The 14,743-nt window shown below is 38.3% G+C and overlaps 1 protein-coding gene and 1 non-coding gene across 2 annotated transcripts in view; one reads left to right on the plus strand and one right to left on the minus strand.

Annotated features, from left to right (window-relative positions):
• The window catches only part of LOC126236010 (ryanodine receptor), a 702,826-nt gene that overhangs the window by 592,134 nt on the left and 95,949 nt on the right, over window positions 1-14,743 (plus strand). The window contains exon 79 of the mRNA XM_049945018.1: window positions 8,373-8,442. Within this exon, the coding sequence (XP_049800975.1) occupies window positions 8,373-8,442 (70 nt within the window). The remainder of the gene's footprint in view (window positions 1-8,372; window positions 8,443-14,743) is intronic.
• Window positions 12,581-12,654, minus strand: Trnaa-ugc (transfer RNA alanine (anticodon UGC)). The gene has a single exon. It is a non-coding gene; the product is annotated as a tRNA-Ala (tRNA).

Consider the following 14,743-nt stretch of genomic DNA (forward strand, 5'->3'; position numbering starts at 1 on the left):
CAGCTAAGTTGACTGTGCTGTTTTCATTTACTGAATGCTACATTTTCAGTTTCACTTATTTCCAGCTTAAGAGTTATTATTGTGAAAAATCCAATGGCAGTGTAGTGTGTAGCCCTTTATCAGTTGCTGTACCATTGTTTACATTTTGAAGGAAAGGCCCTAGAATCCACTAAGTGCAAGCAAGTGAGTTTCTGTCCATATTTGGATGTCACTGTTGCAGTATAATCACATGAAACAGAAAAACTGAATGATTTCTTTCATCACCCAAAGTCTGCCCCTCTTAAAATAATATTCATGCCCATCCTCTTTTCATGTGAAGCTGTGGTGGTGCTACTGACTTCCCATCTCATTACGTATCTGATGTTCCACAAGAATTAAGGAGAACGTGAACACATACAGATTAATCTAAACATAAAGTTTCTAGTGGGTGATACTTGTTTATCATCTTTTGTTTCTGTAAATCCAGTTTTTAATCCACAAGCAGGTCTCTTCCCCATCTCATCCCACCCTCTTGATATTGTTCTCATCATCTTCAGCCTCTAGGCTGGTGTACTGCAGCCCTCCATACTAGTTTTTCCTGTGTAAGCCTCTCCATCTCTGCATAACTACCTCAAACCTTATTCATCTTAACTTGCTTACTGTATTCGAGCCTTGGTCTTGTCACTAAAAAAACTTGGGCAGCATTAGAAAGCATCATCTCAAAAATTCTGTAAAACCATGTTAAAATTATAATGTAACAATACCAGAGAAGGAAAGTTGCTACTCACCATATAAAGAAGATGCTCAGTCACGAAAGGCACAACAAAAAGATTCACACAATTAAAGCCTTCAGCCATTAAGGCCTTTGTCAGTAGTAGACATACATACACACATGCACACACAAACACTCACATAAATGCAACTTGCACACACGTCTGCAGTCTCAGAGAGCTGAAACCACACTGCAAACAGCAAGAGCAGTGCATGATGGTCGCAACTCAAAGAGGTAAAGAGAAAAAATGTAAGAAAATGGTGGGTGGATTTCCTGCGCATAAATGGGAAAACCAAAATGGCCAAAGACACGTCAAATTGTGCAAAAATTTTAATCTCAAAATCATGTTGACACATTTTAAAAAGAACTCTTCTAAACAAAAATCTTGGCAGGCACCCCACATGTTTATTGGGGAATTTCAAATAGATCATGTAGTGGTTTCATCTGCTAACTACAAAGACATTTTAAATGTCCAAGTTAGGAAAGGGGCAATATTGATTCTGACCATTATTTAATGCAAATAAAAGTAAAACTTCAACCATGAAATCTGTTCAAAACAAAAAATGCTATCCTAAAATTTGACACTGCTAAAGTAACCGCACCTCTAACAAGCGAAATGAACAAAAAACAATCCAACAATTGGCAAAGTCCAAAGAAAAGGTCATCAAAACAGCACATAATTTAATTCCACTTTGAAAGAAACAAAAACACACTTGGTGGTACGTGGATTGTGAAACAGCAGTCAAGTCTAGGCATGAGGCAGTCACAAATTGGAATAGTAACAAAACTGCTGATACATACAATACCTTTCTAACTGTAAGAAAAGAAACATCTAAATTAATCCGACAGACTAAAAGAAACTACAAAAATTCCCAACTTTTAGAAATCAAAAAAGACTTCCAAAAGAACAATGCAAGAAGCTTTTATAAAACATTCAAAACAAAACTAACTGGTTACCAACCTCAGAGTCCTTGCTTCAAAAATGGAAATGGCAGTTTGGCTCTTAACAGCCAGGAAAAGTATAAGGTATTTGCTAATTATTTTGAAAAACTATTGAACTGTTCAGAGCCAGCAAATAAATTCCAACCACAGCAGACTAATAACACCGACGCTAACTCTAAAGAACCTGGTGAAATCAAAATACTGAACAAATTAAGAGACTTTAAAACAATGAAACATCCAGAGAACATGGTATAACAGCAGAACTACTAAAATCAGCTGTCCCTAACACTATAAAAGAGATCACTCAATTAGTAGGACATATCTGCCAAACTGAGAAAATACCTGAGGACTGGAAAACTGCCCTAATCCATCCATTGCATAAAAAAGGGAATAGAACTAATATTAATAATTATTGAGGAATCTCTCTTCTCCCGGTCACATACAAACTTTTCCCTCAGTGTCTCTTGGTCGAGCCCACGAACAGTTAGAACGTAAAATTGGTGAATTACCAAGCAGGCCTTAGATCAAATAGATCCTGTCTGGAACAAATTCTTAATTTAAAACTAATCATTATGCTTAATTCTAGTAACAATATTTCATGTAGACTTGTGGATTTTAATAAGGCCGTATATGACTCAGTTGATTGTGATTCTCTTTTCCTAATTTTAAAGGAACAAGGGCTATATAATAAAACTCTAACACGGATTAAGGAAATGTTAACCAAGACTAGTTCTAAAATTAAATTTGTGAGAGAAATTTCTGAACCATTTGATGTAAAGACTGGTGTTAGACAGGGAGATGGACTCTCCTCTTTACTGTTTAACTGTGTTTTGGAAAAGGTAATAACAGAATAGTGAGAGCAAAAGACAAGTTAAAATATAGAACAAACAATCAAGCTAGGTATAGGTAATATTAAAGTAGACTGCCTCACCTTTGCAGATAATCTGGAAATTTTCACTAGGGATATCACCACAGCTCAAAAACAAATTGAAATTCTTAAAGAAGTTGTGGAAAAAATAGGACTACAAATAACATTAAAAAAATGGAATATATGACATGCAACAAACAAGCACCAAAGTTTCTGAACATGAAATATGGAAAAATAAAAATGGTTTCTCAATTTAAATACTTGGAGGAAATCATAAAGGAAAATGGTCTGGAAAAAGTGCAAACAAGTTCAAAAAAATGGCTCTGAGCACTATGGGACTTAACTTCTATGGTCATCAGTCCCCCAGAACTTAGAACTACTTAAACCTAACTAACCTAAGGACAACACACACACCCAGTCATCACGAGGCAGAGAAAATCCCTGACCCCGCCGGGAATCGAACCCGGGGCCCCGTGCTCGGGAAGCGAGAATGCTACTGCGAGACCATGAGCTGCGGACAAACAAGTTCACTGTCAAAAAATGGCAACTGCATTCAAATTAGCAGAAAATAGTTATAATAAAAAATCACTTTCAACATAGTAAACTGAAGTATTACAGCACTGTAATCAGACCTGAATGTCTTTATGGAGCAGATACTTTAATTTTAAGTAGAAAGAGAGATATTGATGAAATTCTAAAGAAAGAAAGAAAGATTATTAGGAAAATGTTAGGCCCCAAAATTACTGATGGACAATCTTATAGGCTGAGAAGTTATAAGGAAAGAGAAGAATACACAGACATACATGGTGACATGAGAAAACAAAGACTTAAATTTTAGGGGAACATTAAAAGAATGGCATCCACTAGGTTTACAAAAAAAATAGTAGAATTCCATAAAAACAGAAGTAAGGTCAAAACTGGGCCAATTAAATGGATGGCTGCAATTAAGGAGGGTCTCAAAGTACCCAGTATAACTCAGGCAGACATTACAGATAGAATAACATTCAGACAAAAGATATTTGATTGGAAAGTTGGTCAGAGGCAAATTAGAAAATGGACTGGAACACCATGATCTGATGAAAGAAAGAGACTTCATTCTGAAAGGATGAAACAAATTTGGACACAAAGGAAGGACAATCATCAAAAGTGACATTGATTGATTGTAACTCGCGTGGTCCTGTTGGGCCCGTACGTGAATAATATTGAAACTCATTGTATGCAGTTCAGAACTTGTAAGAGGTTTCCCGCCAGTATATTCCTAAATGTGATGAAAAACAAGTAGTAGAAGTTGACAGTGTGAAATTCTTGGCATTATAGCTTGATAATAAATTCAGCTGGGAGGAGCATACCACAGAACTGTCGAAGTTCCTAAACAAATCTGTCTGAAATGTGAATGTTGTCAGTCATAGTAGGTATGAAAATGAAAAAAAGCTGGTGTACTCTGCTTACTTTCAATCTGTAATATCCAATGGGACTATTTTGGGGGCAACAATCCAAGCTTATGTTTTCTGTGTGCAAAATGTGTAATAAGAATTATTTGTAGTGTGAACTCAAGAACGTCGTGCAGTGGCCTGTTTAAGGAATCAGAGGTACTACATATTTATTCGCAAATGAAATTTGTCATTAAAAATGTATCTGTTTTCCAAACCAACAGCTCAGTTCATGGGATCAATACCAGAAATAAGAATAATCTTGACGAAAATTTAAAGTGACTTGCTTTGGTCCAGAGAGGTACGCATTATGCAAGAACACACATATTCAATAACTTGCAAGCAACCATAAAATGTATCTTCAAATAAAGGTCAGTTGAAGAGGAGCCTAAAGGATTTATTAGTGGTGTACTCCTCCTGCTCCATTTATGAATTAATTAGAAGAACCGGCTGATGTGTATATTTTTGATAACATCTGATAATGCTAGTATTAGTAAAATTTGACTTCTGTACAAATATAGTGCAGTAATGTGATCATTGTAAGTAAGTGTTGTATAATGATATTTCTACACTGATGGGGAAAAAATTGCAACACCAAGAAGGAGTTGTGTGACACAAATGAAAGTTGGTGAGCATGTTTCTACATCTGAAAGACGATGTCCATTCAATTTTCACACCAGTCACACAAGAGTGGCGCTAATTGTGCCACTATGAGGATGCAGATCAGGTGTTCCATAAATACATGTTGTAAGTGTCACGAGCATTAGCTACCTTTGAGATCAGATGTGCTGAGTCGATGTTAGTCGAGAATGTCTTTAAGGTGACAAAGGTGCCATTGGCAGCACCACACTGAGTTTGAACGAGGTCGTGTAATAGAGCTACGAGAAGCTGGATGTTCCTTCTCTGATACTGTAGAAAGACTCGGCAGGAATGTAGCCATTGCACGTGATTGCTGGCAGCAGTGGTAGTGAGAATACACGCTGACAAGAAGACCGAGCTGTGGACGGCCACACGGCACTACCGGGAGGGAAGACCATCGTGTTCAGTGTATGGCTCTGGAACATTTTACTGCATCTGCAGCAGAAGTTGGCACCACAGTGATGCAAAAAACTGTTACAAATTGGTTACTTCAGGGACAGCTCTCAGCCAGATGCGATGTAGTGTGCATTCCACTGACCCCAAACCACTGCTATTTACAACTTTAGCAGTGTCAGACGAGAACTCATTGGAGGGCATGATGGATGCCTGTTGTGTTTTCTGATGAAAGCTGGTTCTGCCTCGGTGCCTGCGATGACCTCGTGTTAGTTAGGTGGAGGCCAGCTGAGGGCCTGCAACTGACCTCTCTGTGTGCTAGACACGCTGGACCTACACTTGGAGTTATGGTCTCAGGGTTGCCACAAGCTCTGGAAATCAGGGAATATCAGGGTATTTCAAACATGACAGGGAAATCAGGGAAATATTAGGGAAATTTGAAAAAACACTGGAAAAATCTTGTTTTTTGTCTCAGTAGATGAAATGGTTTCTTTACTGAGATGTTATGTATTGTCGCTGGCTGGGTGCAGCTGAATACATGTGCCGCTTCCCTACCCCCTCATTCTTTCTGCTTCTCCCTTTTCTACCACTCCCTCAGCTTGCAGTCAGTGCTGCCACCACTTCTTGCCACTAGCCTAGTAGCTGCTGATGAGAGGCAGGGAAGCGTGAGGAGTGGTTTTTTTGGATCTGATTCTCAGAAGCTGTTGACACAGCGGCTGGAGACGGTGTTCATGTGTGCATGAGTTGTGTCTGACTGATTGTGTGAATGTATGTGTGTTCTCATTTTCTGACAAAGGTTGAGGCCAAAAATTAATTGTGAGAGTGTGATTGTCTTTTCCATGCGCCTGCCTGTAGGTCAGCAATCATCTAGACAGTGAGCTGCTACATATCCTCATTAGTATTGGTTCTCAGAGTATTCTCACAAGTTATCTGTTGCATGGGTTGATGACCATGGTCTCCTTTCATCAATATGGTGTCTGTGACATGTGAATAGGTGGCCACACGAGTGGACTTCCGTGGCGGACTAAAACCGCAGGCCATATCTGTGGGTATCTCTAACGGATAGGGCTTGCTAACCTGAAGCCCATCGTTTTCCACTAATGTGCAGGCCCTACCCATCGGATCTAGTGTCACCGATCTGCTCACAGTCCAGGTCTGTTTGTGTGTGCCGTAGTGCAGTGGATTTTCATTGACCCAGGACTGTGGTGCTCCTTGGCAGGCCAGAAGCCACGGGTGATGGTTTTCAGGAACTGTGGCTGCCTCACCACAAGCACATTGTAAAGTGCAGTGTTTTATAGACATTTTATTTATTCTAGTGCATTTTGGCACTTCGAAAGTAGTTTATATATTAGAAAGTATGGATGATAAGAAGAAGAAAATCATGGTAGTCGCTGGCAGTTTGTACACTATGTATTCACGTATTTCTTGAAAGAAAAACCACACAATACCTGTAAAACAATGGACATAACACAATGGCTAATAACTGACAATAATGGACATAGGAGAACCAACATTTTGTTGGCATTCACTTATAGTGTTGATTTACACAACTCTTCCCTGCATTATACACTTCTTTCAAGAGGCCTACTTTTTTGTGAGATTATTTCTGAAATCAGTGAAGGTATTTTAAATCTGTCTTGCGATGCCAATGAAATGCATATTTTTGTCACCAAATATGTTTTGTTTTATTGAAATAAAGTAAGTGTGTCTTAATGAAACATATATACTATTTGGCTTGTTTTCTCCATCTAAAAACAGTTCATTACAAAAGATGTTGATGATAGTACTTTAAGATGTTTGCTCACATGTTTAAAAATACTGTAGTTCTTAAATTTTTTGCCAACTTTTGTCTTTGCTTACCCTTAAGATCTCAAGATTTGTGAGGGAAAAATGCTAAGACTTGTCTGGAAATCAGGGAAATATCAGGGAGTATCACTTGGGAAAACTTGTGGCAACCCTGGGTCTGGGTGTGATTTTGTATGACAACAGGAACACTCTTGGGATTATCCCATGCACACTGACTGCAAATCTGTAGATCCGTCTGTCAGTTTGACCTGTTGTACTGCCATTTGTGAACAGCATTCCAGGGAATGTTTACCAGCAGGATAACACTCACCTGCATACCACTGTTGTAACGCAACTTGCTTTGAGAGTGCCAACATGTTGCCTTGGCCTGCTTGATCACCAGGTCTGTCTTTAATTGAGTACATATTGGACATCATAACTCCAGCATCATCCACAAACAACACTAATTCTCTCTGTATTGACAGACCAGATGCAACAGGTATGGAACTCTAATATACAAATTGACATCCAGCACCTGTACAATACAATACATCCACGTATGCATGCTTGCCTTCAGTGTTGTGGCAGTTACACTGATTATTAATGTTCCAACATTTCACATTTGTAACGGTTTATATTGCATTGTTATTCACGTAAATATTTTACCTAGACAATAGTATTCCTGAAATTTCGTTACTCTACATTAATTAATTTTTGATGTTGCCATTTTTTTCCGTCAGTGTATTTGATGATGCGTGGCTAAATAAAGCCTAAGAGTTATCATATTTTCTTCGGTGTACTGAACATTTACATGTTTTGTGACAAGTTATTTATTAAATTTTAAATGAAAATATGTGTAAAAATTTTTAAATGGAAAATCCAGGGTGGAATATAACAATATTATGAAAAGTGTAGTTATTTTTTTCTTGTTTCACTCCAAGAGATTCATTTCACACAGTTTTTAGCCCATTTCCTACCTCCTGCATGCATTTCCCTCTGTTACCAAATTTACGATTCCTGGTGTTTCAAGACCTCAAGATGTGCTCTATCAATCTATCGCTTCATTTGCTCAATTTGCGCCATTAAGTTCTTTTCTCTGTGATTTTATTCAGTATCGCTTCAATTGTTACTGATCTACCCATCTAATCTGCAGCATTCTTCTGTAGCATCACTGTATCCTCTCTTGTCCTTACTGTTTATTACCCAAGGGTCAACTGCATATAAAGATGCACTTAATGCACATACTTCCAAGTGTGTGTGTGGGGGGGAGGGGGGGGGGGGGTGACTGGAGTCGGACTGTCTCACATGGTTGAAGAAGAGGATTCTGTTTGTAAGCATACTATTCTTTATCATATATGTGTATGGAAAGTTCATTTAAAGATGAACAGATTAAGAGGAAGGAAACTGAAACAGATAGAAAGTGGATTTTCATATGTACTTGGCGAAACCTCACGGGAGCATCACATTTTAGAAACATGCCAATTATATGTTCCAACTGTAAATAATTCTGTGTGTAGTGTCCAGCTTTCTATTGAAGGTGTGCTTGTACTTTTATCTTCATCAGGTCTTGTGGAGAGGAAGAAGAAGAAGGTGAAGAAGAAGGTGGTGATGAAGAGGGAGCAGCTTCAATCCATGTAAGCAGATACTAGCCCTTCCATGTCTTATTTACATTTTATTCATCTTAAAGTGACCAATATCCTTTCCTACATTCACACAGAGATAACATACAACAACTTCACTCAATTGGAATTAAAATTTTCTAATTTTTCTTTTATTAATTGCTTACTATTACTAACCATAACTCCGTCTGATCTCTATAGCGAACAATGGACAAATTAATGGTATGTATAACTTTGTACTTGTCTTCTTATCAATATATAAAGAGATAATCCTTTTGATTTCTTAATTCTTTACATCTGTAGTTATTCATCAGAGATATAATATTTGTGCATTCTCAATGTGACTTCAGTTTGCATAATATCAGAAGAATAACCTAATGTAACATAACTGGGATTTCTTCATGTTACTCAAGACCTAGCATTTTTTATGCAATCTCATTTCTCAGTTGGTTCAGCATAAGTGATCATTTCAGATGTTCTGGAAAGTTGAACACTGAACTTTGGTACCATAATGTCAGTACCAGTAGAGAATAATTTTTTAAAAAGAAAAAGAGGTCAGCTGGAAATGTAATATGACAGGAGACAGCCAACTGCTCACTGTTGTTGTTGTTGTGGTCTTCAGTCCTGAGACTGGTTTGATGCAGCTCTCCACACTACTCTATCCTGTGCAAGCTTCTTCATCTCCCAGTACCTACTGCAACCTACATCCTTCTGAATCTGCTTAGTGTATGCATCTCTTGGTCTCCCCCTACGATTTTTACCCTCCACGCTGCCCTCCAATACTAAATTGGTGATCCCTTGATGCCTCAGAACATGTCCTACCAACCGATCCCTTCTTCTGGTCAAGTTGTGCCACAAACTCCTCTTCTCCCCAATCCTATTCAGTACCTCCTCATTAGTTATGTGATCTACCCATCTAATCTTCAGCATTCTTCTGTAGCACCACATTTCGAAAGCTTCTATTCTCTTCTTGTCCAAACTATTTATCGTCCATGTTTCACTTCCATACATGGCTACACTCCATACAAATACTTTCAGAAAAGACTTCCTGACACTTAAATCTATACTCGATGTTAACAAATTTCTCTTCTTCAGAAACGCTTTCCTTGCCATTGCCAGTCTACATTTTATATCCTCTCTACTTCGTCCATCATCAGTTATTTTGCTCCCCAAATAGCAAAACTCCTTTACTACTTTAAGTGTCTCATTTCCTAATCTAATACCTTCAACATCACCCAACTTAATTCGACTACATTCCATTATCCTCGTTTTGCTTTTGTTGATGTTCATCTTATACCCTCCTTTCAAGACACTGTCCATTCCGTTCAACTGCTCTTCCAAGTCCTTTGCTGTCTCTGACAGAATTACAATGTCATCGGCGAACCTCAAAGTTTTTATTTCTTCTCCATGGATTTTAATACCTACTCCGAATTTTTCTTTTGTTTCCTTTACTGCTTGCTCAATATACAGATTGAATAACATCGGGGAGAGGCTACAACCCTGTCTCACTCCCTTCCCAACCACTGCTTCCCTTTCATGCCCCTCGACTCTTATAACCGCCATCTGGTTTCTGTACAAATTGTAAATAGCCTTTCGCTCCCTGTATTTTACCCCTGCCACCTTTAGAATTTGAAAGAGAGTATTCCAGTCAACATTGTCAAAAGCTTTCTCTAAGTCTACAAATGCTAGAAACGTAGGTTTGCCTTTCCTTAATCTTTCTTCTAAGATAAGCCGTAAGGTCAGTATTGCCTCACGTGTTCCAGTATTTCTACGGAATCCAAACTGATCTTCCCCGAGGTCGGCTTCTACTAGTTTTTCCATTCGTCTGTAAAGAATTCGTGTTAGTATTTTGCAGCTGTGGCTTATTAAACTGATTGTCCGGTAATTCTCACATCTGTCAACACCTGCTTTCTTTGGAATTGGAATTATTATATTCTTCTTGAAGTCTGAGGGTATTTCGCCTGTTTCATACATCTTGCTTACCAGATGGTAGAGTTTCGTCAGGGCTGGCTCTCCCAAAGCCGTCAGTAGTTCCAATGGAATGTTGTCTACTCCGGGGGCCTTGTTTCGACTCAGGTCTTTCAGTGCTCTGTCAAATTCTTCACGCAGTATCGTATCTCCCATTTCATCTTCATCTACATCCTCTTCCATTTCCATAATATTGTCCTCAAGTACATGGCCCTTGTATAGACCCTCTATATACTCCTTCCACCTTTCTGCTTTCCCTTCTTTGCTTAGAACTGGGTTTCCATCTGAGCTCTTATTTATTAAAAATATTGGTGCAAGGCTGTGGAGAAAGTGGAGCTACAGGGGAAAAAAAGAAAAAGAAAAAAACATGAAATATTGAACTACTAGAGCCTTCAGTGGAGCAGCAAAATCACAGAAAAGATGTAGAAATATGCTTTATAGAGTAGAAAGTCACTCAGAAAGCCAGGCTAAGAGAAATAACACACTTCACAATAAAAATATGGTGAGAAGAATATAATAGGAGGAAACATTCCACGTGGGAAAAATATATCTAAAAACAAAGATGATGTGACTTACCAAACAAAAGCGCTGGCATGTTGATAGATACACAAACAAACACAAACATACACACAAAATTCAAGCTTTCGCAACCAACGATTGCTTCGTCAGGAAAGAGGGAAGGAGAGGAAAGACGAAAGGATGTGGGTTTTAAGGGAGAGGGTAAGGAGTCATTCCAACCCCGGGAGCGGAAAGACTTACCTCAGGGGGAAGAAAGGACAGGTATACACTCGCACACACACATTTCCCTGATTTCCAGACAAGTCTTAGCATTTTTCCCTCACAAATCTTGAGATCTCAAGGGTAAGCAAAGACAAAAGTTGGCAAAAAATTTAATGTCTGCTTGTGTCTGTATATGTGCTGATGGATGTGTGTGTGTGTGTGTGTGTGTGTGTGTGTGTGCAAGTGTATACCTGTCCTTTCTTCCCCCTGATGTAAGTCTTTCCGCTCCCGGGGTTGGAATGACTCCTTACCCTCTCCCTTAAAACCCACATCCTTTCGTCTTTCCCTCTCCTTCCCTGTTTCCTGACAAAGCAACCGTTGGCTGCGAAAGCTTGAATTTTGTGTGTATGTTTGTGTTTGTTTGTGTATCTATCAACATGCCAGCGCTTTCGTTTGGTAAGTCACATCATCTTTGTTTTTAGATATAAAAATATGGTGAGGATTACAACCTGATATCAAATTCCAAGTTAGCAGTTCCAGTTTAGCTTTTCTATCATTTTTCCATGTCCCATCACGTGTATGGCAGAGAACAACCTCTCAGCAAGATGACAGCAAGTTCTTTGCAATTAGCACTGAAAATGAATTAATAAAATAAAAAAAGGCTGCAAGTTACAGTTGAATGAGGCACGCAGTATTATTAACCTAGAGTATGTAATAATAATGAACTGCAGGGATTTCATAAGCACAGGTAGGACTCATAAGCTGACGGGGCAGATAAAAATCAAAATTAGAAGAAGAAAAGTATAATATGGAGAAAGGGTAGAAATATAGAAAGAGAATAACAAATAAATAATAATAAAGCACTTAGAGAAAGTAAACTCAAAATTAAAAGAAAGGGCAGGGAGGGGGGGGGGGGCATTCACTAATGCACCATGTGAAACAAAATGGAGTAGGAAGGTATGGGACATGACTAAAGAGAAAAAGGGTGAAAGAAAGAAGGAGAAACTAATATTACAGAAAAGAACAGAAATTGCACCAAGAGAACTGCCAAAGGTATGTATAACCAGGAAAATATGTGTAGTAAAAATGTTGGAAGAAAACTGGAAACAGCAGAAATAGTGCCCCAAAAAGTATTTGTGTGGCAGAGAGTGCATAAATATAATGAATACCATAAAATCAAGGAAAAATATTTAAAGAGAAAGGATAAAAATGCAGATGAAAAATTAATAAATTTAAACTCAGAGTATAGGAGATGTTATCATTGCTACCAGATAAGGCAATTATTAGATTATGTGTTTCATTATCACTTTTATATGTGAAGATCGTATCTGTTCTTTTGGACATGTCCGAAAGAACAGATACCATCAGTGACCATGCAACATGTTAGAATGAAATTACAATGAAATGAATACGCCTAGCTGCTTACAGGCATTGATATAAGTCAACTGGGACAGTTAAAAATGTGTGCCCTGACCGGGACTCGAACCCGGGTCTCCTGCTTGCATGGCAGACACTCTATCCATCTGAGCCACCGAGGACACACAGATAAATAGTGCGACTGCAGGGACTTATCTCTGGCACACCTCCCGTGAGACACACATTCGCAACTTATTGTCCCGCACTATATTCATAGTGCCCTGCCCATTATACTCATTACTTGTGGCTTTACTGCTGATTCCCTTAAGAGATCAGGCTCTGTTTGTGCATCTGCACAGAAGATGATGGTCAAGTGGTCGGTGAGCCTTAACTATATAAATATGAAGATAATATCTGTTCTTTCCCAAGACCCACGGGAGGCGTGCCAGATATAAGTCCTTGCAGTCGCACTGTTCCTCTGTGGGTCCTCAGTGGCTCAGATGGATAGAGCGTCTGCCATGTAAGGAGGAGATCCCGGGTTCGAGTCCCAGTCGGGGCACATATTTTCAACTGTCCCTGTTCACTCATATCAATGCCTGTAAGCAGCTAGGGGTATTCATTTAATTGTAATTATCACTTTTGACTTCCGTGCAGAAAATGAAGTGTTCTTAATACAGTTTCACAGTTAGTTTTGTGTTTCATGAATAATTTGTACAATTAATTCTGGAGATTTGCATCAAGTTATTTTACATTCATATTACACATTTTATATGTAAATATGACTATAGGTACTTTGCAAAATTTATTTTAAACATCCTATCACATATCAAAAGTAATTAAAATAAACTAAAAAAGAATCCCATTATTATCAACACAGAAGATGACTTGTCTCCTTCTTCCTCTTCTTCTACTTCTTCCATTAAAAAAAAAAAAAGAAAAAGAAAAGAAAAGAAAATGCAGAGGGCGTGTTGGGATGAGCTTTTCTAACACAAAAATCTTCAGTCACTTATCCATTCACTAACAAATAGATAACTTAATAATGATTGTATTCGAAAACACCCTCAATTCTGTAACTACTTTTTAATTCATAAGCTTATTTGCAAATACAGTTCAAAATAAAAAATGTAAAAAAACTCACACCCACACATTACTGTGGTCATATAGCACATAATTTGGAATATTTACTCCATATTTAGAAGACAATCACTCATGAGCTCTTGTGTAATACTAGTGAACCTGTTAATACTTCACAATTGCTAAAAATGTATGGGAATTGAATATTTGTCATAATCCCCTTCTCCCCTCTCTCCCTGACCATCTCCTCCTCCCACGTTGCTCTCTCTGTCCATCTCCTCCTCCCCAATATCTCTCTCTCTCTCTCTCTCTCTCTCTCTCTCTCTCTCTCTCTGTCTCCTGCTCCCCCCTTTCTCTGTCAACCTCCTCCTTTCCCCTCACTATGTCCATTTCCTCCCCCACCTCTCTGTCCATCTCCTCTTCCTCCCTCTCTCTGACCTTTAGACTTCCTTATTACAATTGCAAACAAAACCTCAAGTGGTGGAAATTGATGTCGCTTAAAATGAATGTATAAATTGATTGGGATCATTGGTATAAGGGGTGTGAGAGGGACCTCTTCAACAGCTGGATCTGCGAGGGTAGTAGCTTCAGTGACAGTATTTTGCAAAGTTTTAATCTACAATTGGGAAGGTTTACAAAGTTGTTAATGATTCAGATTCCATAGTAGTATTCTGATCATAAGCCAGTCAGCTATAAATATAATTTTCCTGTTTTCCATTAAAACAACCTGTGAGAAAGAAAACAAAATAGCATGCAGTTGTGTATACAGCTTTTGTTTAAAATTATGTATATGGAGAAAAAATATGTATAGGAGAAATGATTTGTCTTGTGGTTTAAACGCCCTGCTTTTGTAGTTAAAACTGACGGCGGAAAAAAAATCTCACATTTTACAGCGTAGCATGTTCTTTCTCGCAGTTGGTTTTAACAGAAAACTTGTAGATTGTTGTTTAAAGAATATATAATATTTGTTGGAGTATCACTTAAAAATTTGAAGTAAATCGCTCAAGATCTTTTTGAGATTATTGCTAACAACATTTCCCCTTTATATATTATATATCTATTTACATACTCTGTGTTGTTGTTGTGGTCTTATCCTATGCAAGCTTCTTCATCTCCAAGTAACTACTCCAACCTACATTCTTCTGAATCTGCTTAGTGTATTCATCTCTTGGTCTCTTGGTTTTTACCCTCCACGCTG

Source organism: Schistocerca nitens, chromosome 2 (assembly GCF_023898315.1).
Source record: "Schistocerca nitens isolate TAMUIC-IGC-003100 chromosome 2, iqSchNite1.1, whole genome shotgun sequence".
NCBI lineage: Eukaryota > Metazoa > Arthropoda > Insecta > Orthoptera > Acrididae > Schistocerca > Schistocerca nitens.